This window comes from Accipiter gentilis, chromosome 18 (genome assembly GCF_929443795.1).
Source record: "Accipiter gentilis chromosome 18, bAccGen1.1, whole genome shotgun sequence".
Lineage (NCBI taxonomy): Eukaryota > Metazoa > Chordata > Aves > Accipitriformes > Accipitridae > Astur > Astur gentilis.
This window is the reverse complement of record NC_064897.1, coordinates 17507626-17533089: the sequence shown is the minus strand read 5'-3', so window position 1 is coordinate 17533089 and position 25464 is coordinate 17507626. Positions and strand designations below refer to the sequence as shown.

The following is a 25464-nucleotide window of genomic DNA, read 5'->3' as shown; positions in this document are numbered from 1 at the left end:
GCTGAGCAAAATGACCCAACTAGGAGCCCACCCTTTGGTCCTGGCACCTGGCATGCAATTCTTTGTAGTTGTCAGGTGCCTGTCTGCCAAGTGCCTCGGGACGGACCAAGCTCCCCATGTATACAGGTGGCACAAGAGCCTGCAAAGTCCACCACCTTGTTTATGAGGCAGGGTGTCTGCACTTTTCCTGCTAACTTCAGCAACATGATCCAAACATCCAAAGCCCTGTCCCTGCAGGTGCTGGGCTAAATGCATCTCTGGATGCACTGTGAGCTTAATTCAGTGGCTTGCTACAAGTCTGTGAGAAGGAAGGAGTTGAAACAGGAGAAGTTTTTATAAGCTCATTACTCTGCCCCTGCTTCATTATCCTTCAGACATGCTGGTGGTCCTGGAATAGGCATCTCACAGGCATTCTGCAGTTTGTGGAAAAATGAACTCAGCACTGGTTTTGGCACATGCACATAAGCTGCTGGTTTATTCCTTGGATGCAGAGAGCCTTCTGCTCTCAGCTCAACCTTTGTCTTTACATTGGCTAACCCAGTTCTGGGGAGAGACACTCTACTTATGCATGCGGTTACACTGCCTTTCACATTGCAGCTCTGCAGGCTGATGAGATCAATGTACTTTTTGCAGTATACTTGACAAGGTATCTTATGTCAGCTTCCAGGGTCTCTACTTTGCAAAAAAAAGACTTCCTTGCTCTGTTTTCACAAAGAAAAGTTGCATTGCATTTCAGGGGAGCTCTGACATAGGCATCACCGTGCATTTGGAAAGTTAACGGGAGTCTGTACAGGAATCTGAGGTCAGGCAAGACAGCAAAACTTGTAGCCACCTAGAAGAGGAGCAGGAGCATGGCAGTCCCATGGCACAAAGCTCTTGGGCTCTTTGAATGACTTTCCTATGTCAAATTTACTCACAAAAAATATCAGACAGCTATGATCTGCCGTTCTTTCTGTCTGTCTAGCAGCAGAAAGTAGCAGCGTACCTGATGGCTCCTCTAGGAGCTATTCCTCAGGCCTTTGGCACAGGCTTTGTCAGATAAATCAAATGCAAGCTCAGGCTGACTTTCCTTGAGTCAAACTTTCTTCCTAACCTGTCCTTTCTGCCTGGTCAACTTTTCTCAGGAAGCAGGACAGGGAGCACCCTTCTTTGGGCTGAGAGGCAAATGGAAGGGAGTCCCAGGAGTTCATCTTAGAATTTACGAAGTAAACCTGCATCTGTCAGTCCGTGAAAGAAACTCTCAAAGGAGAAGCTGAGCATAACTCATGTAGCAATGCCTGTTTGAGTTTGAAAAGAGCTATAAACAGCTGCCTTGTCCTACTTGTGCTAATAAAGACTTGATGCTTTCTGTATCAAGGACATTGATTTTATTATTTGAGATTTGTACACAAAGGGGAGGATGTGTTAGAGCAGCCTGTGTGGAGGGGAAAGGATTGATCAATGAGGGAGGGAGCAAAAGATACATGATTTAATGCTGGTGGATTGGGGTTACTAGGGTGACCTCAGCAGGTCTCACTGGTGTGTGCAAGGACTCTGCTTTCACATGTCTGGAAGCAGACAATAGCAGCAAAATCACTGGGATCAGTGCTGAGAAACATCACACATTAGAAAGGATTAAAAAATAATAACAGAAGTCCAACTGCAGAGGTGGTTGCAGCTGTGAACACAGTAACGACCAACCAGAGAAAAACTTTTCTTACTATCAAAGATAAATTCCAAGAAGTAGAATGCCTTGATGTCAACACAAGGGACATGTGAGTATAAGTATGAGAAAAAAATAACAAAGGAAAGAGGCAGTGGAGGAAGTTTTTGCTGTTGCCAGAAACCATTTGTGAGTGTTTCTGCAGTCCACCTCTTGGAGAGGAAAAAAAAAGATTTCATGTAAGATTTTCTATGGGAGCTGCCCCATTGATTCTCTGCCCTTGCTCCTCACCAGTTGTTCTTACGTTTTGATTATATGGAGTTTTGGATTATATGGGAAGGAGCCCACATTTCCTAGTTGAGGTTGTAACGACTCCAACCTTTGAAGGTACTGAACACTATGGTCAGCCAGAGCTCTTGGTAAGTTATTCTGTGGGATTCACTCCAGTTAAGCAATGATATCTCAACTCTTGAATCAATAGGGGAATGGATGAATGGAGAGAGGTCTTTGAGCATTTGAACCCTGTCCCTCACCCATTTGAGACATCATGCAATAGATTTTTATTCTAGCAAGGCTGCACATGGCATTCAACAGCCTAGCTCAAAAAACACCTCCCAACAGCCTACAGCAAACTGCTGCACTGTAGAAAATACCAACAGACACATCTCCAGTTTATCACAGAAAGGAAGAAGAAGAAACTGATGACAGCACATCCCTTTATTAACAGAGGTTTGTTTGGTAAAATTTCCAGATAATCCTAGGAAATGGAAGGATCCAGAAGAGAGCTAATCCCCTCCCCCTCTATTTTCCTCATACAGTCCCAGGCAACCTGTCTTGGGGAAAATTTCCTCCTAACCTTAAATTTGGGGTCAGTTTATCCTTTACAACATGAGAAAGCAAACCAAACACAATACAGAGGATGAAATAAAAGTGGGGGGAGAGATAGAATTAGCATCCAAGGTATATAAATATGAAGTCCTTGAATTTTTAATATACTTGTAATGTCAAGGTGGTGCCATGTGACTGAAGATGAGCAAATTAGTAACTTTGTATTTAAGAAAGGCTTAAAGAAAACGGGATTTTGGCACCTGTGAATTTCTTGGTCTGTCAGATAGAATGTCAGCTTTGAGAATTTATTTATGGGAAAGAATAATGGCAGACAGGAAGGTAAGTGGTACATACTAAAGCCAGCGGAGAGTAGATTAATTCAGTGTCTGTCTTTGTTAAAATAACTGGTTTTCTAGACAAGGCACATGCAGAAGGTAATTCTAGACTTCAACAAAGCATCTGACATGAGAAATTGTTACTTGAGAGTGGAGAAATTAGCAGAGGAATCATAAATGGGGGAGAGAATTGGCTGATGCAGACATTAGTGCCTACATACTCTGCTGAAATGGGAAGTTGGGCCTAAGGGAGGTTATGAGCGGTTTTCTGAGTCTAGTCTTGTGATTAATGCTTGCAGTAATGACCTGGACACAAAAGGTAGGAATATGCTAGCAAAATATGCTGAAGCCACATGGGGAAGGTGGTGTCGTTACAAATGACCAAAATAGCATGCAGTAAGAATAAGAAGAACTAGATTATTTGACTAATGCAGACAGCAAGAACTGCAGTAGTAGGTTTTGGAGACTAACAGTAGGACTTTTATAAGCTAAAAATGCTTCAGCAGGAAACGAGAGGTGGTATCCCCTTCCGTGGGTATCTAAATTGGCTATGAATTACCAGTGTGCAATGCATCACTGTGAAAGGAAAAGTGATACCAGATGTATGAGGTGAAGGATTTCCAGCAGATAACAGGGAAGCATGGCACTGAAGTATGGTGGAAATGGAAAAGATTGTGTGGAATGGGTAGAAGCGTATAAAGTGAATAGGGGTTTGGACAGAGTGAATTGTTGGGGACTCCTGGTGTTTGTCTACATGGGCAGAGTTTTACCCAGCCTTGATGCTACAAGCCAGCTGATGTTGCAATGTTAATTCTGTGCAACAGCTTCCATTTCCTATTTTCTCTGAGCTGGCTCTGGTCTTTAAAGACATAATGAACGTTGTTGCTGCAGTGGTTGAGTGGAAGTGAAGAGTGGTGAAGAATGGGGATGTATACTGGACAGAATGGAAGGTGAGGAGAGGACAAGTGCAGGAACAGCCCAGTGAATAGAGCTAAGAGAAGGATGGATAAGCGGGTAGTGAACAAGTGGATATGCTGAGAGAGAGGGAGGAATGGACAATATGTGAAGGATTACCACATGATAAGAAAGGCAGAAATAGATGGATCTGTATCTATATTGACATTGGTTTGATAGAGGTGTCTAAATATCTATGTCAATATAGATGTCTAGATATCTGTATCTGTATAGGTACAGATAAATATCAATACATATATATTTTTTCTCTGTATATGTATATGTAAACATATATGCTGTATATGGTATGATATGATGTATATATATGTCATGGTGTATATACATAGACATGCATATATATATATATATATGGTTAGGCACAAGAATTACTCATCTGCTGTAGAATGCAAGAATCACTTGTCTGAAATTACTGCGCATTTTAAGTATAATCTGGGCAGCTGTAGTGATGTCTCAGGGCCTCTCCCATGGTATTTCCCTTGGGGACTGAGCCTTGGCACCGTAGTGAAGGAGCCTGCCTGGTGTCCTCTGCGGTGGGAGGTGCTGATGCAGGCTGTGTCCCCCTCCCACAGCTGCGTGGTGGACGAGATGGACTTCTCAGGCATGGAGCTGGATGAAGCCCTGCGGAAATTCCAGGCCCACATCCGCGTGCAGGGGGAGGCGCAGAAGGTTGAGCGGCTAATTGAGGCTTTCAGGTAAGAGAATGAGCCCTGCAGCCCTGCTGCTGCAACCAGGTGGAAGCAGAGAACACACCCAAGGCAGAAAACATGCAGCAGCCATGGAGTGAATGGCCAGGGACCTCCCTTCCAAAGAAGGTGATCATGGTGGGGCTTCTGAAGCATGGAGTCCTCTGTGCCACTGCTGCCGCAGAGCCATGTTCTCGTCAGATGTTCAGTGGCATGAAGAGTACCAAGGGCCAGAGTGAGGCCAGTCCTGACATGTCTGCCAGCAAGGGACTCCCTGTTCATTGGTGACTCACGGGAAGAGCAGCACTGGGGATTCCAGGGGTGCTGGGTTGCTCCTTTGGTGCATCCAGAGGAGTGCTTTGCCCTTAGGAAGGCAGGCTGGAGTAGACACCTCCTATATTACCTTTACATAGTGACACCAGCCTGAGTAGTCCTCTAGTCTCACTTGCTCTTTGGGTTCCTGAGGACAAGAAGGCTGAAGTTTCAGTGGTCTGCTTCAGCCATTGGTGGATAAATTTGCCTTCAGAGAGCAGTCAGTTCCTTCTCATTTGTGTGAGAGGTGGAGTTAAAGGAGGAATTTGATCCACTTGTGATGAAGCCATTGCCACCCTGGAGCAGAGGACTCCCGTGTTCCTTGTTAAGTGTGTGCATCCCTCCTGCTGCAGCCAGAGGTACTGCATGTGTAACCCAGATGTGGTCCAGCAGTTTCACAACCCGGACACCATCTTCATCTTGGCCTTTGCAATCATCCTCCTCAATACGGACATGTACAGCCCCAACATCAAGCCTGACAGGAAGATGATGCTGGAGGACTTCATTCGCAATCTGAGAGGTGAGGGTCCTGCTTTGATTTTTTTTCTCTCTTTCTGCTCTAAATTCTGCCTAGGTGAAGGCAGCAAAAACCTAGTGGAGCTGCCTTTCTCCAGGGCTGCTGTTGCTCCCTGTGAGCCAGACATGGAGGGCCCTTTGAGGTGTCTTCTAGGATGCTGGGGAAGGGGAAAATTTAAGCTTTGTCTTTTGCAGAAATTTGTCCAGCCTTCTCAGAAACCAACCATTTTCCTTGAGAGATGGTTTCATCTTTTAATAGATCTTGCTGCTTGGAAGCAATCCATTGTATTACATTTTCCTGTTGTTCAGCTCCATCCTTCTTAGACCCTGCTGGATTGTGCTAAACAAGCTCTTCCCCTCCTTGCTGCTTTGAATACATGAACACATTTTCCTTCTGTTCAGGCTAAATCTTCCCTTTCTTAATTGCTTGCAATTACTTATAGTAACTGTAGGTGTGACAGAGTTCATGCATACATTACCTCTTCGCAATTTCTGATATATCAGTTCCCCAAATCAATTTTCTTCTGTTTTTCAAGGTCAGTCCTTCCCATCTTGGTAATAGGTTGCTAAAAGCACTTTTTCAGATGTGGTCACAACATACTCACATATAGACCCGCTGCCTCCTCCTTATTTTCAGATCTGCTAATGCAGTTTGGTATTGTTTGGCCTTTTTGACATCATGTCTAGACAAATCCTTGTCTAATTTCCAAGCCATGTTCACTCCTAAGGTCATCCAAGGTCAGCCATCTTCCAAGTGTCTCTTACTGCACATCTGCAATTCAGATGAAGCTCCCTCAAAGTTTTTCCACTGTAAATCCCTGTCTAGATTTTGAACTTTTGTGGGTTCCTTTGACTTGTTTCTTTGTCCTGACTGCTGTTGAGAAAGTGTCATCTCAGCCTCCCACACCTTCCCCAATTTGTCATCCACTTCAGACTGGTATAATGTGACACTGAGGCCCTCTTTCAAGTTATTTCCCGAGATACTGAATGGGGCTGATACCTGCCATCATCCCCTTTTGTATTACAGATGATAGCACTAACTCAAAAGTTTTTTTTATGTTAACTTACACTTAGAGTTGCTTGAAAATCTGCCAGTTCACATCACAATGAATTTGGCCAACGTGAGGATCACTCACCTCCAGTGTGTAACACATCACAACTCACTAGAGTGAGTGAATGTCACCCCATTACAGACAAGGGGAGACAGTTCATTCCAGACTCACCTGCAGGCCAGTGCCCAGGTCAGTAGCTTCACCAGCCTGTGTTTGAAAAAAGACAGAGTATTCAGGCTACATTTGCAAGGACTTGGATGAGGGAGCCAGGAGATGACAATGCCTCTCCATGCCTCAGCAGTTCCTCACCTGCATCACTCAGGGTAGTACATCTCAGACCAGGGAGCTGGAGGGAAAGCAGAGAAAATCAATATAAAATGACTGAAGGAATTCAAGAAAGAGGAAAGACTGGCAGTTTAATTTGTGGTGTTTGGCTTAGGGAAGGGTGAAACAAAACTTTTCTGCCAGGCTCTGCAAGGGTCAGACAGCAAAATTTGGAGAGTTATCTAAGATGTAAAAGAGGAAAGGGACAGGGCCAAGACAGAGGTATTTCAGACAGAGTAATAGGAAAGTATTACTCCTAGGAGACATCACAGAAGGAAAATGGAGGAGACCACCAAGCAAACAGGAGAGCTGACGCTTGTATTGGCAGGAGGAGCAGCTGAATCCCATCATAGATCTCCTCCACATCTAGCACTTCTGATGATAAGAAATCAATGCAGGGGTTGCTGCTGAGTGGCCCAAGATATATGAATATGAAATTGTGGCTATAAAACCTTAGGGAACACATGGAAAGGAGCCACCATGCAGAGCAATGGAATAATGAAATCTTCTGCATTGGCCTCAGAAACATCAGTCTCTTCTGCTGGTGCGTTAGAGCAAGAAAGAAGACAGCCTAAAGTAAAGCATTACTTTTTCCCTTCAGCCTTCCCAGCACTGCACAATGCAGAGGCAGTAGTTGCCTATCAGGGACCCCAGTTCTTCCCTTTCTTTTTCTCCCTGCCTAGCCTGCCCAACATTTTCTGTGTTTGACAGGGGTAGATGATGGTGCTGACATCCCACGGGAGCTGGTGGTGGGGATCTACGAGAGGATCCAGCAGAAAGAACTAAAATCCAATGAGGACCATGTGACATATGTCACCAAAGTGGAGAAGTCCATAGTTGGAATGAAAACGGTGAGCACCCATAACCCCGCTGCCACCCACTCATCCCTCTCACCCCCACCTCCCTCACTGCCCTCTTTTCAGCCTTTTTCCTCTATGCCCCTCCTCCTCTTCTGTATCACTTTCCTTGCTTGTCTTTATGGATTCACTCCTTTTTCTCCAAACACTTTCTTCCTTGCTATCATCTCATTCATTCCTAATTTTGGGGGATCTTGGCCAGAGTTTACAGTATCTAGTGCGGTAATTGTTTGCCCAAGAATCATATCGCAGGTTCTGCCTGCCAATGCAGGTCCTGCCTGCCAATGCTCCAGTGATAGCTCTGCGGTGTTTCAAACTTTCAGAACTTGTGAGGGCATAGGAAGCAGAAGGCAAAGTGATAGAGAACAATTTCACCCATCTGTCTCTAATGAGTTCCCTAAGGATTGCTGGCGTTAAGAGACCCCCAAATGCAGAGACAGTTTCTTTAGCAGTAACCAATCTGTAATGCAAAAACATATATACTGTTTACCCAAAATGAGCAGAATAATTTCTCAAAGCCCAGGAAACCTGCAGATGTCCAGTGGCATAAAAGAGGATGAGCAGTCACCCAGTGATTGGAAGCCAGAGGTTTATGAAGATAGGATGTGTGAGCAAGAGCGTTGCCTATAGCCTGTCCCACTCCTCTGGTTTGTCCAGATCACAGAGGCATAGCTCGCTCTGCTATTGCACCAGGAGGAAAAGTGATGGTGAGGAGTGGTGGTGAGGAGACAGTTTGAGTGGGCAGAGCGGGCAGAATTGGCCTGTGCTACTGTCACTGGGCAGGGCTGTGCAGACTGAGTGTGGGGGAGACCCACAGTGGCACCTCCTTCAGCCTCTGCATGCTCTTATCGGTCTTCTGCAGGTTCTGTCCGTGCCCCATCGCCGGCTGGTCTGCTGCAGCCGCTTGTACGAAGTAACTGATGTGAACAAAGTGCAGAAGCAGGCAGCTCACCAGAGGGAAGTTTTTCTCTTCAATGACCTGCTGGTGGTGAGTGTGCTCTGGCAATTAGGCACTGCAATGATAAAACTTGCCCTGATTTCATCATAGAAATCTAAAACCAATCCACAACATCCATTTCCCCCCATCCTAAGGACAGACCATCTCCTGTTCCATCAACATTGTAAGACACAGCTCTGGATCCTTCACTGTTAAAAACCTACCAAATCTAAAACTCCTCTAACCCTTGAAAAAACAAACTGTCACATCCTACAGTCATCCAAGTAATGTCATTGCTCTCTCTCATGCCTTTGCCAGCAGGGAGGTTCATCTCATGAAAGGCAGGTTCATTTCTTTGTCTGTTTGTACTATAATAGACAGTGGCCTCCCATGCACTTTATATCTTTCCTGCCAGACACTTTAAAACCACCGCCTTCTAACATTGCAAAGGCTGTAGGAGAGTAGGTATTACTCACTGGAGCCCCATATGTGTATAGCACTTTTAAAAGTGTTCTGCCCTGGCAACCTTGCAACTGGGTTCAGACAGGTACAAGGGAAGGCAGAGATGCACTGAGACTGGGAGGAGGCCAAACAAGATGGAAGTTCTGCTGAATTTAATGGCAAAATGAAACTGTGGATGTTGCAAAGGTAAGGCTAAAACCAAATCCTTTGTAGGAGCAGAGGACAAGGGCTTTCCCCACCAATTCCTCTGCACCCATTTGTATAGTTGTGAACCTGGGGAGAGGTTCTGCTCCTTGATATTCTTCTACTCCATGGCATAAATCAGATCTATAAGAACTAGTGCTGAGGGAGTGAGAGCAGCACAGCATTCACATATACTCTTGTTCCCAGCTCTGAGGTATTTCTGACAGGCTTCCCTTTGCCTTTTGATCTGGCTCTCGGTGAAGAGAATTGCAAAGTCAGAAATGTGGGCATCAGAAAGCCAGCACCCCTGGGAGACAGGGAGCTTAATGGGCCCCAGGGCTATGCATACAGAATTTCAGAATTGTTGTTACAAGTGCAGCATGCCAGGCAGCTTTCTGGGCAAAGAGCCTGTCAGTCACCAAGAGTTACTCCCATGTACAATTAACAGAGCTTGCAAAAAGCTTTTTTGCTTTGAGCAGTTTGCATTGTTCTTGCCTCACTGTTCCACAGCACCCTGCCCAATGATGCATCTCTCCCTCCAACAGATCCTCAAGCTTTGCCCCAAGAAGAAAAGCTCCTCAACGTACACATTTTGCAAGTCAGTCGGCCTGCTAGGGATGCAGTTCCATCTCTTTGAGAATGAATGTAAGTTCATTGCTCCTTGGTTGCCTGGAGGGGGTTGGCAGGGAAAAGGAGAAGGAGGGAGGGGGCTGTGTCACCCAGTGTGAGTTTGCATTAGAAGAGAGATTCCATCAGGGTTACAAGTGTAGGGGAGAAAACTGAGGCTTGGTGCTGAGGAGATCACTGTGCAGTTAGTGTGATGAGAAGAGGCTCCTTGTACCTCTTGCTAGGTCTGAGCACCTGCAGAAGGGCTGAACTTAAGCTCATTGAAGGATCTGGCTTGTCATGGAGGCAGGGAGAGCACTAGTGGGGAGGAATGAGGGAATCAATCCCTGGATACATCTCACTGAGCCCTCAGGAGCCAACTGTAGGTGGGGAACCTTGTTGACAAAACTGCTGCTGCCAGCATTAACCCCTCTCCCCTCATGCCCAAAGTCACAATTCCCACCTCTACCTTTGACATTGATAAAGGCTCAGGTGCTGCTGCTGCCTCCCTGCACTCTGCCATGCTGTGCTGTGCTGAAAGCTTCCCAAGACAGAAGCAGAGCCCTTGGAACAGCACCCACCAAAGCATGGCAAGAGGCCAGCCCTAGCCAGCCTGACCTTGATGGTCTGGGAATAGAGCCATGATGTGTCATGACTGAGGCTGGTTGTGCGGTGGAGGAGTTCCAGAAACAGGCAGGCTTCCTGCTGGCGCAGGCAGAGGGGCTGCACAGCAGTCCCAGACAAGCATGGCTGATGCCCACTGGGGTTTTTGTGAGCACCTGCAGAACATGCTGCAAGGAAGGACGACTGTAGCAGCATTGTGGCTATAGTAAGTTTTTTACATCCTCCCTTTACCCTATTGGCAGCATGAGTCACTCTCTCAATACCCTACCCTCTGCAGCACGCAGAGGCTTTCACATCCCTGTGTGTACAAAAAAGTCATTCATAACTGAGCATCCCCAGGAGGCACCATCAGAGCTGGGATCAGCTTTCAGGGGTATCGTGACTATCCTGTGAGTGCCCAAGGATCTTCTGGCAAAGGCATCCTGTTGTGTATCCCCTGCAGAGACAGAAAAGCAGATGTCCTAAAAGGCTTGTGATCTGAACAGATGAGACAGACACAGGGTGGGAAAAGGGGCCTGGGACACAAACGGGGGAGCTGAGGGCTGGCAGCAAATAGCAGGTTGGTCCTTTGACTTGTTTGGTAAAGATTGATAAAGGAAGCGGATGGGGAAGGCAGGCAGATGCAGGAGCAATGGAGGAGAATAGAAAGCAGGACAGTGGAAGAGAGAAATTAAAGTAGAGGAAGGTAAGGTGGAAGGAGAAAAGGGATTGAAACCACTGGCCATTGAGCAAAAGGTAGAGACAGTCCAGTCACAAGTGTAGCAAGTTCTCTGCACGCTCTTGTTCTCCTGCTTCTGTTGGCTGAATTTCCAGCCACCACCCCTTGCACCCAACCTGATCTTTAAAACACAAAGCCTTTTGTTGTGATATTTTCACTCTCTGGGCATGTCCTTTCATTTACATTCCTGTGTGTTTTGCCTTTTGGGGAGTACTAAGCAGAGACCTACAAACCTACGTCTTTCTCTTTTTAGTTCTCTCTGCACAGCACAATGAGCTCCCCACCCATGCTGTGCTAACACCCCTGCGATGTTTTCTGCTGATGGACATAGAGACTGGGGAGAAGTCCTGCCACTGTGGATGTTAATGGCTGTTCTGGCTTTGACTCCAGGAGCCAACCTCTCCTGCTGCATCTCCCACAGGAGAAAAAGTGATGTTGGCCTCCTATATATACTGTTTACTCCTCCACAGGTGCAGAAGGGCTTTACAGTCCTACCTCTGTGCTCAGGTTCCCAGAGCCAATGTTGCACTAAGTGTAACTAAGAGCTAGAGTTTCCTGGTTTTGGCAGCGCTGTGGTGCTGGTGGCACTTGGCTTGCTGCTGCAGCTGGCTATTCTGTTCCCTTGGAGGGCTACAATGCTGCAGGTCTCCACAGTTTGCAGTGTGACAAACTCTAGGCATGCCATTCCTTTGGACTCATGTTGGATACTCTCTGTCCTGCAGAGGTACTAATGCAGCCAACTACTCCAGCACGAATGCCTAATGCCTCTTTATTTTGTTGACATATCTTCTTTACAGATTACCCCCATGGCATCACCCTGGTGACTCCAGTTTCAGGCTCAGAGAAGAAACAAGTACTACACTTCTGTGCTCTGGGTGCTGAGGAAATGCAGAAGTTTGTGGAAGATCTGAAAGAGTCAATAGCAGAAGTGACAGAGCTGGAACAGATACGAATTGAATGTAAGGGCCTCTAATACAATTCACACTCCAATGCCATCGCACTGCATGTGTCTACAAGGGAGAAAGGGTAAAGGAAATGGGTTCTTCAGGAACAGGGTGAAAGAGGATGAGTAGCACAAGTCTGCACAGGATTGTTCTTGTGTTCACCAATAGGGTGAAAAAGCAGTCAGGCTCTGTGACCACCTGCCAGCAGGAGAAATGGAAGAACTTAACTGCTTATGATGTTTATGAAACAGCGTATATGATACAGTGGCCTGGAATGGTGGAGCTTAGACTGGCAGACCCAGAAGACTCTTCTCCATCCCACACTCCTTTGACTACGCAAATATGATCTGTAGATAGCTGGGAAGTACAAGACAGGTCTGGTAGCATTAGCACAGTTGTCCTTCACTCCAGGAATGTCTAGGGGACAAGCAGTATGTACTGTGTCCCTCTGTGGCCTGTCTTACACATATTAGATATCCATGTAGCCTTTGATGGCCTTTCTGTGTGTAAACTGATGAGCCAAAGTAGCTCAGCATCAGTGGTTCCTTCCTGTGCAGCAATAGCCTGTATAAATGCAGGTCATACATAGAAGGTCATGTGGAGATATGCAAGTTCCTCCATATGTCAAGTCCTCTCCAGTTTCTGTTTTTTTCTTGGCTGTTCCTCTCTCCCTCCCTTCTTGACACTCTTTTGTCATTTTCTTGCGTTAATTCTCCTTGCTGACTTCCCATATTGCTCCTTCAACGTGCTGGTGTGCCTCCCTCCATCCCTCTCCTCATTCACTTCCATCTGTCCGTCTTGCAGGGGAGCTAGAGAAACAACAAGGGGCAAAGACTCTCTCATTAAGGACCAATGGAGCCCAGATGGAGCTGCAGTCTAAGCAAGGCTCTCCAACAGGTAAGAGGACACCCAACTTCTCTTGGTCAAGCAGTGCTGCCTTTGCAAATGCGTTCTTTTTGATTCCTGTGAGAATAACTGCAAAAAGAAATGTTCAGTTTTGTATCCGTTAGCCTTGGGCAAATACTGGAAATATGAGAACATATGCATTCTTCGAGTACCCTAGAAAAGCCATTAAAGTCTCATTATGCAGTCTGTAGCTGTAACATCTAGCAAAGAGATGTTACTGATGGAGCATAGGTAACTGCTGAAAAACCTGGCCCACTTTTTCTTCCCTGAACAGATGCAACACAGTAACTGCCCTTTTAACTTCCTCCAGCCTCCACACCAACACTTTGGACCAGCCTCTTTGTATCAAAGGCTTTGTGTCCATTCATGCCTTGGCTTGTATGCCAGCAAAAATCAAGCACAGATGTGAGTGGCTACCAACTCACTGAGCTGTGAGAATGGCACTGAGTTCAAGACCTAAGGATAGGACCCCAAAGGGGCCTCCTCCTATCCCACTAAGCAGCTATCATCAGGTTGGAAGAAGGTCTGGATTTGTTCTTGCAGTCAAGAGTCTTGTCTGGACCTGCACCCGTCCCTTTAGCTTTCCAGTCCACAGTATGACAGCCAGCTCTTGACTAGAGGTACAGACCTCATGAGTGAGACCTTTCATTTTATTTCAAAGGCAAGAAGGATTTGGGAGAGAAGGTCTCAGACAGCACAGTGGAGGTAAGTAGAGTGCAGAGCAGCTGAGGTAAGTAATTCTCTCTCACTTCAGCTCTTCTCACATTCTCTGTTGTTTCTTTTCTCAGGTTTTAATCAATGCCTCCCCAGCCAGACTGACAATTTTACCAATTTCCAGAGATACAATTAAAAGTTACTGCTAGGACGGGTAATACAACTTTCAAATCCAAACTAAACTTCAAAGCATTTTCAATCCGTTTTTATAACTGTAACATCCCTCATGGACCAAGCTCCCAAACGCTGTAGACTAACCCACCCCACTGCTTATGGGGAGACTGAGAACCCCACTAAAGACTTCCCTGACATGCTAACTCCATGCAGCATCACATGCAGATTCCCCGCAGCCCAGCTTTCCTGCACAATCTCTGCAGCTCTGTCTCTCCATCCCCCCTTGAAGGGGATTAAGCATGGCCTTTGTATATCAGAGACTTTCCCTAGAGCTTCACCTTTCTAGGCAGGGAGCTTGGCTGTCCTGTGTACGTCTATCTTTGCAGAGATGTCTAGCATCCAGTGGGTTGCCTGTTTCTTCACAGACACCCATACTCCCACTGCCTGTGAGGAAACAGGAAAATGCAATCTTCACACTGAAAATCTTATCTACTACTTCCTACTCTCTCCCTGTCTGGAATATCACAATTGTCCTGAATTTGCCCTTTTCCAGGGTAGCTCCTTCCCCTCTTGTCATAGTATATTTACTTGAAGAGTTCAGCTTCTCTGTGGGGAGCGGGTGCTGCTTCTTTTCCCTGAAGACCACCCCATTTCCCTGCAGACACCCCCTTCCTGGGGAAGGTGTCTCTCCCAGCCAATTTCCTACTCCTGTTGGGAGGAGTGTTTCCTTGTGGAGAATGGCTTCCATGTATCCTAATGTCATTAGCACTTCATGGCCCAGCAACCAGTTTTTCCCATGGGATGTTCCACTGCCTGAATAAATATTGACACGATATTATGTCCTGCTGTGCAGTGAGTCTGAGCAACCTCCATGCTTGAGTAGGGACAGGCAGGTCATCCTTGTTCCAGCATGGTGGGAAACTTGGCCACTCCACAGCTTTGCCTTCCCAGTTGCTGGCGCTGCTGCCCAACATGCCAGACCCAGTCCCATCTGCCCATCTGTACCCCAACCTAGCTGGAAGTGCCATGCCAACCTGCAAGCACTTGTTTCCTACCCAGGGTTTGTTACTTGACTGACATTCTGTTTTGAGCCGGCAGCTTTGCTCTGGTTTGGGGTCTCCATTAGCCCATGACCTTGCCAGGAGGAACTATAACTTCATCCACCATTCGGGAAGCACCATTTTCCTGCTGCATTTCCCTTCTAGGGACCTCCAGTCCAGGACAGCTCCTCCTTTTCAAACTGGACTCAGTGAGCTCCCTTATTTGACACCATTATCAGCATCTCTGTGGGAACCCTGATGACCTCCTGCTTCCCTTCCCCCTCTCAGCTGCCCAAGTAATACTCTGCCAGCAGAGGAGCATTTCCATTTCTTTGAGATTATCTAATCTGCTGCCATTTCATCATGAATTTCTTTTATCATTGTATGAGCAAGACGGGCATTTTTTCTTTCTTTTTTCTTTTTTTGAAAATCATTTCCTTTCACTGACAAACCATCAAATGGATCAGAGGGAGCTGCCTTTTGCTAGAGTATGTCAGATTTCTGCTTTTTCCTTTGTAAACAGATTAGCCAGTCATGTGGTATACCTTCCTACTCAGAAAGGCAGGGAGCTGGGAAAGGCTTGAGTCTCTCTGTCTCTCTCTATCTCAGATACAGCTACTGTCATTTTGCTGAAATGTACAATCTCGATTATCTGAAACCTTGCTGTCTGGTTCCCCTCTCCTTTTTGCTGGTGGGGACAAGGGCATGACCTCCGAGGTCTGTTCATTACCATGAGAATTCATGGATGCCTCCGCTCCTAGGTTGATTTGCGTTCCCTGTGCCGTTTGGATAATCAAAGTCGCACTGCATTTGGGAACGCTGGCCCTGCCGCCTTTTATGTGATGGAAAGGACAGGGGCACTTAGGCCTAGATGGGGACGATGGGGCTACTGGGGGGAGCTGTGCAGCCTGGGGTTCTGCCTGTTCTGTTTTTTTTGGGGGGGGAGGATTTAATGCATGTGAGGCCAACTGGTGGTGGGGGTTCAGGGCAGCCAGTAGCAGCAGATGGGAAAAGTCTTGTAACATTTAATGCTTCTTTGGCTGTTTCTAAACTAGGTGTCAATTCACAACAGGCTTCAAACGTACCAGCACAACTCCGCCCTGGGGCCCGAGAGTGGAATGCAGCCCAGCACGCGTCTTAACATGCCACGGGAGCGGCTGGAGACAGCACTGGTGCCCTCGCACCCCGCCTCGGCGGGGACACTTGTACAGTGCCAGCAGATTGTCAAAGTCATTGTCTTGGACAAGCCGTGCCTCGCTCGAATGGAGCCGGCCCTCAACCAGACTCTGACACGCTACGTCACCTCTGATTCCTGCACCTCCACCCCCTGGCGCAGTGTGGGCAGTGGGCTCCCCGGGACCCCCATGAAGCTGGTCCATCAGCCTCCCCTCCCACCTCCACCACCTCCCTACAACCACCCCCACCAGTATTGCCCCCCTAGCTCCCTGCTTCAGAGGCGCAGGTACTCCAGTGGCTCACGCAGCCTCGTGTAGCCACACCACCAGCACCAAAACAGCACAGACTTCCCCGCTTCCCTTTCCCACCGCCTCCCGGGGACCCTTTCTGCCTACAGAGATCTAGTTTGTGATTTATTTTTTTGTAAAAGAAGAAGAAAAGAAAAAAAAAAAAGCCGACTGACCTAACTCTTACCCTGTCTCCCTCAAGATGATGCTAATTGTGAGGAGCCATCTGTAGAAACTGCCAACCTACATGCTCACACATCCTCACACCCTGCCAGCCCAGCTGGCCTCCTGTGCTCGTGCCGTCCCCATGTAGCACTTTGCTGCCCTGTTCCTGAAAGACTTGATGACCTGCTGCTTTCTAGGCACTGTGTCTTCCGTTTGCTACTCCTCGACCTCCTCCCTGCCTTGCGTTTACCTGGCCATAGGTTTGTACCCACCCCAAAACTTTGCCAGCCTCAGAGAGAAATGGACTCACCCGTGCCAAGGACCAACCTTGGGGCACTCCCGGGGGTGGAGTTCCCCCTGCCACTACTGCTGCTGCCTGCTAAGCTGGAGCTGAGAACTTGTACCACTTGCCATGCTTTCTCCTCATCGCTTTTCAGATATTATCTCCTTGCAGCAGCCGGTTCCAGGCAAAGAAGTGCACGAGTGAAAGAGAGCTCGAGAGGAGGAGAGACTGTCTTGAGCTGCAGTACGACACAAAGATGGCCTCACTCTGAACACCAAAACTCTTTCTGTTGTTATATTGGAGCATTGTACCAGAGACCTCTGCTGAGACCTAGCAGACCTCATCACATGTAAATACACCTGTATGGTAGCATATGTATGGCGCATGCTTACTAAAGGAAACACCAAGCAGTTCTGAGGGAGCAGAAGGGAGGGATTAAGCCCAGGGATCTTCCTGGAATGAATGAGTACTTTTCCAAAGAGATGGCACCAAGAGGTGCCCTCCCACCTCGACACAGACACAGACACACACACACGCGTGAAGATTATCTTCTCTAGTATAAAACAGACCCACCTCTGCTTTCCTCCTTCTAGCTGGTTTTGTGTTTCCTGCCCACCTGCTTTTTTATATTCTGAAAGCAAAGCCAAGTGTTATGTCACCTTCTGGGGTAGATGTTCCCTTCACTTGGCTCTTCCTCCTGTGTTAGAGGGAAGGGGCTTTTTGGAGACCACCCACATGAGGTCCCATCTGTATCTCTTGCCTGGCTATACTCATGCCTCCATCAGCCTTTCCTAGAGGACAGCTGCCCAGATACCAGACTCTAAGGCCTCTTCTCCTTTCTCCCTCCCTATCCCAGCTTCAAAGTGAGGGGAGGGGAAGATCCTGAGAGAGAGATGACAGCTCAGCTCCTCTGCTTTATTGGGGACACTGATGTGAAGGAAGATGGCATTAAAAATGGGCTAGGGATGTATTTTTAGAAAAAAAAATCTCTTTGAGCGGTAGGGAGGGAAGGTATTAATTAGCTTAAAGGCTTTGGTCTTGCTCACTCACTCTCTCTCCCTTCGAGGCTTAAGAAGATCAACTTTAGGATTTTAAAATAGCACAGAATGCCTTTTAGGGCCTTTATTTTATTTTAAGAGGGAAAGAAAGACATGCTGTTCCTTCCTGTACGAGGCTGAGATGTGAGCACTGGGTGCTGATGACACAGCCATTGGGTGAGGAGTGGCAGGAGTTGTTGGCAGTGGTGGGGATGTGTAAAATGTCAGGGAAAGGGGGACAGTGAAGACAGATTCAGGAAACACCTTTTTACCTTGTGGGTTAAAAGCCACACAGCAGTTTCCTTAGGGATTGTGCCAGTATGCTCATCACTGGGGCTATTGCCAGTGACAAAAATCATTGGGCATCAGGGACTGGCTCCCCTCAGTGCTCTTTGGATGTCTTCTGGCTCTGCTGAAATGTTCAGATGAAAGAGTTCACGTATTTGACCTGGCCATGAGCCCAGCTGGGGTTAGGGGGGGTGGACAGGGGCTGGTGTGAAGGGTCTCCTGTGCTTGGCCAGCCCTCCAGGGCAGGAGAGTGCTCACTTCCAGATCCCCTTATTTCTGAGCCTGACCCATGTACACAGGTCTGTAAGTTGTTTGCTTTGCTGTCTGGAGCAGGGCACTAGGCTGGCACTTCTATACGCAATAGCAAATTTACTGACCAGGAACCAACAGCCACAGTCTCAGGGAGGACCACGCAAGCAGAAGATAGAAAAGTTTGTATGAAAACCCTGAATAGAAGCCCAGTCTCCCTCCAGACCAGAGAAGCTTTCTTCTAGCCAGCCCCTCAGGGCAGTAAGGATGTTCCACATCCCAAAGCTGGGCCAGGGAGAGGTCCTCACCCCCAGTCAGGGCTCAGCTCCTCACCCTCCCTCCAGCTGTGAGGCACAGCTGGCCTGATCTGCCACTGCCCCCTTCCAGGGTGACACGCTGCAGTGTCACAGCAGCTGGGATCTCAACCGACCTGCCTGTAGCTTCCTGGGAAAGCATACATGTGGCATCTGCCATTGTCCGGTCAACATAGTGTGTGGCTGCCATTTTCTTTTTACTCACTGCTGCAGTGAAAGGAGTGGTATCCAGGAGGCACTGGTGCTGCCCTCCCTTCTCAGTGGTTACTTTGCTGTCTGAGAGGGATGGCAGTCCTTGTTTGTTTGGTTTTTCCCTGAGTGCAGTGAGCCACTGAAGGCCTGTGTGTGTGTTAAAATAAATAAATTAGATTTTACTTGACATTTAACACAAAGTGACAACAACAAAAACCTTAAAGTACTTGATAAAATAATTTTTTTAGCTAAAATATTTATAACAATGTCTGCGAAGTTCCTACAAGAGAGGTTTGCTGCTTTAATAATTGATTGGGAGAGCTACATGAATTTAAAGAAGAAATAAGGAAGCTTCCGTGAGACTCCCTTCTTTGTGCTGGATGAAGGGCAGAAGCGAGTTAACTGAAGTGCTGAGGTACCTGAGGCACAGCAGTCTCTCAGGGCAAGTTGGCTCCAGTTCCATGACCTTGCAAAGGCTAATGCTGACCTTGAGCTTTGGACGGAGAAGCAAACGTAGATAACCCTTGCTGTCTTCTAGCCTGGTGGCAACAACATCTTCTGTTGGGTTTAGCTGGAGAGACACCAAACTACTCTATTCCAGGTTGTTGTGGAACAGGTTGCTCTAAATTCTACTGTGTAGCTGAGCCCTTCGGAATTCACTTCAAATTATGGAATTTTTTGCCTTTGAAGGTTGGTCTCAAAGGATGATAAGCACTTTAAAGCATGTCTACACCTCATCTGATCTATTGTATTGTCTGCTCCCACAGCCTTCCCACATGCAAGCAAGACACACAGACTCAGTGTAGCTGTAGTACTGTGAATAGACACCCTTGCACACAGACTGATCGTTGGCAGGGTGCAGGCTAGAGAGATCGTGTCAGTGACAGCCTAATGAAGGACAAAATGTATACCACAGCTTGCCCAGAGGGACCAACCCAAAGAAAAATCAATAGCTCTTGACAGCAGTGATTCTGATCATGAACCTAGCACAATCTTTCAGGTGGAGGAATCAGGCAGGAAGCTGCTGCAGAGATTAGATCGACCCAAATGAACCGGTGGCTTTTTGCTGCTGAATTCATATCCTTCTGTATTAAAAAAGGAGGGGAGGAAGGAGAAAAGAGAAACCCAGTAAAAAGTATTCTGCAGTGAGTGTCGGTCAGTCAGTGGCCAAACAAGAAGGTGGCTCTGCTGGACGGTGGAAGAGGACAAGGCGTTACAGAGGTCTACAGAGCTGCATTACACAAACCATCAGGTTCTGTCCTGATTCTCTCAGCTTATGCTAGTGCAGGTCCAGTGAAATTAATCTGTTTACACCCGTAGCAAAGGGATGGAAAAAATGCAACAGGAGAATCAAGCTTAGTGCAAACAATTTGGGTTTAATGCACTGTTTGTCCGCTGTTGTAGTACGTTTAATGCCATAGTCTGGGCCACTGTGGTAGCAACGCTTAGTGCTTTCTGCAAGACCTTCAAAGCATCCCATTGTTAACACTTTCTCTCCTCCCTGTAGATGAAAAGTGTGGGAATGGTCCACAACCAGAATTTCATCAATACTCAGACTTCTTCACAAAAAGGTACCACCAGATTTGGAAGTATTTGAGGGCTTCTGAGCTGTAAGAGTTTGAGTCTAGTTATGTGTTTTTCAGAAGGCTCAACCTGCAACTATCTGCACATGTTTGTGAGGTTTCCAAAGCAAATCTGAGCCCTAAATCAAGGAAGCTGCTGCCTGGCAGAGTCTCTGCTTTGAAATGCAAGTTGCTGAGCAAGCTCCCCCATCTCCCACTCCACCAGCTGCCTCACTGTGCTGGTGTAGGCTCCAGGGACTGCCAGCAGTGTTTTGTGAGCTAGAGCTGTCCTTGTCCTGCCCGCTCTTTCACAGCCATGCCTGGGACAGCAGCTTTGAAGTCACCCAGCTCTTCAACACTAGTCACAACCCCATCTGAATGTGTCTTTTTAAAAAACTAACAACAGAAGTGTTAACTGTGTGTAGGCTTTTGAAAGCACCTGTCTGTCTGTACCTGTTTCCTGCTGTAAATATCACCAAGAAAAGCTTCCTTTGGGAAAAGTGGTGTGGTCACACCTAGCAAAGAGTCCAAATGGCTAATATTTTGTAACAAAATAACAAAAATAGATCAGAGGTATTTTATCTGTTCAATTAATAGAGTTTTAGAAATTATATTGAGATATGTCACTTGTGCGCTAATGTTTTCTTTGCCCCACACCCCCCCACACCCCCCCCCATGTCCCTGGACTCCAGCAGCGTGCGCAGGCGCACGGGTGACACACCACGGGTGTGCTCCCACGGAGTGCTGAGCATCGTGGCTTCCTGCTGGCCTCAGGGGCAGCCCATTGCGGCTACTGCTGATTTTTCATCGAATGCAGCAGGAGCTAGCTCAATGCTCAGGCTCTCTGAGGATCAGATCCAGAGGAAACCAGGAAAAAATAATCTTGTCCAAGAGAGAGCAACTCAATGTGAAATTCACCCCTGCAGTGAGGCAGAGGAAAATGGTGAGGGGGAAAGGCAAAGCCCTTCTGTGCTGCAGCTCCTTCCTTTCCATCTTGCTAGCACGCAGCAGAGCCAGCCCCAAACCCTCTGCTCACGTATGTGTAGCTCTGCACCTCTGGGGAAGGAGGTCTGCACACCCATGCAAAGTGCATGCTGCTGCGTGTGCATGCTGTGGCAAGGAGAGCAACTTCGCAAGCCGCATGTGCCAATGCATGTGTTGGACACCAGCTGGCCACGGAGAAACTCATGCACCCAGAGACATCAGCACATACTGTGTGTTAATGCACACACCATCTGCCAACATGTAGGACTATATGGCAGATAACATGTAGGCACCTCTACTATCCACACAGCTGAACATGCTGTACAAAAATATCACGCATATGCAGCCATGCGCTGCCTGAGCGGGACAGCTGTGCTGGCTGCAGTTACCATCGCAGCACATCTCACGAGCTACGTAGGCTCAGGCTTGGTTAACATTTGGATGGGAGACACGTAAGGAAAATGACATTTCCCATGCAAATCAGATATATATGCATATTTACACAAAGCATAACCCCAAGGTTAATGAAACTGACCTTTGTGAAGTTCTGCACAGGGATGAGAGAGATGATCAGAGACAAACACATGCACACAAAGCAAGTTCTCCTCTGCAATGGATGGGGAAAGGCAACCTACATCCTTGCAACTGAGTTGAGCGGAAGCTGGGTTCAGATTGCACCTGCTAAAAAACCCTGTCTATAGGTTGCAAATTCTTTGCTGGCTTCAAAGAATCCCTTAGATCCCCAGGCCCATGGTGAAACACTTGGGAGGACAGAAATTCCTCTGAGACATAGACAGGAAATTTCCTAGGGATTCAGAGGCTTCCATTTATGTTTTTGTGTGCCACGGATATATTATAAATCAGCTCATCCCAAACAGTCATTTTCTAAGATGCTTTGAAACAGGAGATTATCGGAGAAGTTTCTGCCTGATGTTTAGATCACACACCTGGCTGTAAAGATGAAAGCAATAAAAACAGATTGTCTATATGTGAAATACTCCTAACTTACTCCAATGTGCAGATACTATTATTAATTGGAAGAAGGAACATCCCTTTGGGATAGATACTATGTAGACACATACAGGTAGTGCTGGTACAAAAAGATTACAATCCAAAAAGCATATACCACAACTGTCATATTGCATCTCTACACTGTTATATCTATACAGTATACGTAATGTGCAATAACATATATATATAGTGCATTCAGAGTTGATCAAAATACACCACTCGTTTCCACAGAGAATTTTGAGATGCAATTTTTCTCTGAAACTTTTAAGATGGACTTTATATCAAGCACATCCCTCAAGTGCTTTGCTGTAAGTGGGTTCCACCCACCCCCTGTCAAGCAAGATGCGGAAGACTTGCCACTGAACTCAACACTACACAGCCTGCTGTCTCCTGTTTTGCAGATGTTGTCCCTGGGGACATCCCAAAGCCAACACAAGGAGTGGAGCCCTGAGGGAGCAGTGTGCTGGCAGGAAGGTTACCACAGACCCAAAGCTGCTGCGTCACGGTCCCTTACCAGGGACAGCGAGGGGACAGTGCCTGCAATGTCACTGTTGTGTGCGGGGGGGCCCTTTCCACCTCATCTGGGGGACTCTGGAGAGATTGTGTGGGTGCCTTGGAGACAGCTGATCACAGAGTTGAGCTCCACCATTCCCCACAGGTTCAGGTTTCCCATCATTGCCAGCTGCTGGGGAGAGGTGCCCCTCTGCAAAGTCACTGCCCAGATCCTGAGTCTAGCAACCTGGAGTCATGCGTATACTCCTGCCTGACCTAAGAAAGGTGGCTGAAAGCAGGTGTCTCAAGGATGAGGATGACTGGTGAGTAGGGCTGTGGGATTTAACCAGTTTAGGAGCTCTGTCACACTTGGCTGGTCTTGGAGCATCTTTCTTGCAGCTAATGAGTGCAACTGAGGTTAAAAGCTGGCTGAGGAGCTGTGTTTTCTGCCTTAATCCATACAATCCACAAGCTGGGATTGTTCTCAAGCATGTAGGGTAGGATCTTATTTTATGTAACACCCATGCTCTAGCCTTGGGGTCTGACAATATGGCACAGTCATCAGTGACTTCTTGAAAACAATAGTCCTGTCTTCCTAAGTCTTCCCTCCTCATGAAGGGTAGAGCCTCCCAAACAATCTCAAGTTCATTTAAAAAAAAAAAAAAAAAGGAGTGGAAGGAGAGAGGGAAGGCTTTTCCTCCACAGGGCTGTAAGGCCAAGGCCGTAGCAGCAAAAAACACTTTAAGTGCCTCACAGAGAAATGTGCCCATCCTGATATTCCATATACACCTTCCTACTCCCTCCCATTATGGAAGGCTTGATTTTTTCGGTATGTTTCAGCTCTTCATCTCAAACGTGCAGAAACCTCATGCTGACTACTCATAGACTTGCTGATCAAACAGGAGTCACACAGTGCCAGCGACGGGAGAAATTGCCCCTCTCCTCCGCTCACCCAGCTGCACGCTCAGGATTTCCCTGAGCTGGTGGGGCCCTCTTTGCTACTGTCGTGAATTTCCTAACGCTAAATCAGAGACAACAGGGCAGCCCCCTCCCACACGCTCCTGCAAACTGGTGTCTACCCAGAGGGTGCTAAAGCCACCCCTGTGCTCCCATTGCCACCCCGTGCCATTTGCACAGCTGGCTGGGAAAGAGCTGGGTCAGTCCAGGGCGACGTGCGCCGAGAAGGCGACAGCTTTGCAGGGCTCTGCGCTGGCAGCAGCCGCGGGTGCCCTGACGCTCCTCCGCACCACTCGCAGCCCCATGGTCGGGGGATGCTCGCTCCATCTCACCGCCAGTACACCCCACCGCAGCTGCCCCCGCGCCCTCCTGCCTCCCGCACCGCTTGCGGCAGGGGAAGCGTTTCCCCCTCCTTTCCCCTCACCGCCCTTCTGAAACCAGCTATTCATTACGTTTCATAAAAACACTTGGAGAAAAGTGTTTGGGCAGCACAGGAGAAGGAGGACAACAACAATGTTCCCTGCACGAAAACACAAATCCGTGTGTTCTGAGCAGACATCTGTGTGCTGGCTCCAGCCAGGCCCAAAACAGCTAAGCCTGGCGCAGGCAGGCAGGGCACAGCGCGGGGGGCTGCCAGCTGGGCTCTGATGGCAGCTAGCTGGACACCGGCCTTCCTGGGACGCTGCGAGCAGGGCTTTTTCTCCGCCAGGACAAGCGGTCCTGGCAAGAATAGGAGCGACCTGGGACAGCTGATGTTACAGCTGTTGTAACTATCCAAGTGAAAGGCAAGAAAAGCCACCAAAAGTCTCTTCAGCTTCCTAGGGAGGGGGAAATAAAAGTTGGGGGGGGGGAGGGGGTCGAACAGCAAGTGGTGCCACAGCCCTGCTGCGCAGGGAGCCCAGAGCTGTACTAACCCTCTCTCTGGGGCAGGCATCGCCAAAGATCTCAGTGGTAAAGGTACCAAGTCCCCAGGACACTTGGCTTTGAAAACTATTCAGGAAAACCAAGTACAGAGAAAGCCTGCTAAGAACAGGGAAAATAGTCACTGAAGTCAGCCTGGCTGTACCAGGGCCCAGTGCCTGGTGCCGGTGTCTCCGCTGAGGCATTGCCACAAAGCGCTGGTGCCCAAAGCCTCCTCCTGTTTCCCTGGTCTTCGCTCTCACGCAAAGGGACGCTCTCCCCTTGCTCCCGGAGCAGATCCAGAAGGGTTTGGGTCCTTGTACATCCCCTTCAGAGCCCAGGAGATAGCAACAGTGGGGGAAAAACATCCCAGCTTTAGCGTTCTGAAACAAAACCTGGTGCGTCCGTCGAGCACAGCAGGGCAGGAGGCTGCGGCGAGCCCTCCCTGTGCCGGCTGCACCCGCTGCCCACCCCGCTCAGCTCTCCAGCCCTTGAGAGCTGCTTCTGCCCCAGTACCGACAAGATCCCAGCCATTGTGCCCTGCTAAGTTTTTGTCTCAGACTTCAGCCACGTGACTTTCAAGTACGATAGCCCAGGCAGACCAGCAGTCATCAGTCATCGGCAGCAAATGTCACACGTGGCTCTGTGGAATATCCCAGGCAGCCCCACTTACTGGCTGGCTGAGCCTGCCACTGTCAGCTCTCCCTGTCTTCCCAGTCACAGCCTGTGACCCTCTGCCTACAGAAGGAATTATCTCCTTTGCACCCAGTGGGCCACAGCAAAGCCGATGGCAGC

At 47.9% G+C, this 25464-nt stretch overlaps 1 protein-coding gene across 4 annotated transcripts in view; it reads left to right on the top strand.

The window, feature by feature from the left end:
* Positions 1 to 19404, top strand: part of IQSEC3 (IQ motif and Sec7 domain ArfGEF 3) — a 106323-nt gene extending 86919 nt beyond the window's left edge. The window contains exons 6-15 of one of the 4 annotated variants that reach the window (XM_049822638.1): positions 4350 to 4472; positions 5129 to 5295; positions 7379 to 7518; positions 8387 to 8512; positions 9652 to 9751; positions 11852 to 12013; positions 12803 to 12895; positions 13566 to 13609; positions 13693 to 13772; positions 15845 to 15953. In XM_049822638.1, coding sequence (XP_049678595.1) covers positions 4350 to 4472; positions 5129 to 5295; positions 7379 to 7518; positions 8387 to 8512; positions 9652 to 9751; positions 11852 to 12013; positions 12803 to 12895; positions 13566 to 13609; positions 13693 to 13767 — 1030 coding nt within the window. In that variant the 3' untranslated portion in view covers positions 13768 to 13772; positions 15845 to 15953. Of the gene's footprint in view, positions 1 to 4349; positions 4473 to 5128; positions 5296 to 7378; positions 7519 to 8386; positions 8513 to 9651; positions 9752 to 11851; positions 12014 to 12802; positions 12896 to 13565; positions 13610 to 13692; positions 13773 to 15827 lie in introns of all 4 variants that reach the window. The other 3 variants (XM_049822637.1, XM_049822636.1, XM_049822640.1) reach the window with 3 other exon arrangements.
* Positions 19405 to 25464: the final 6060 nt, after the last annotated feature.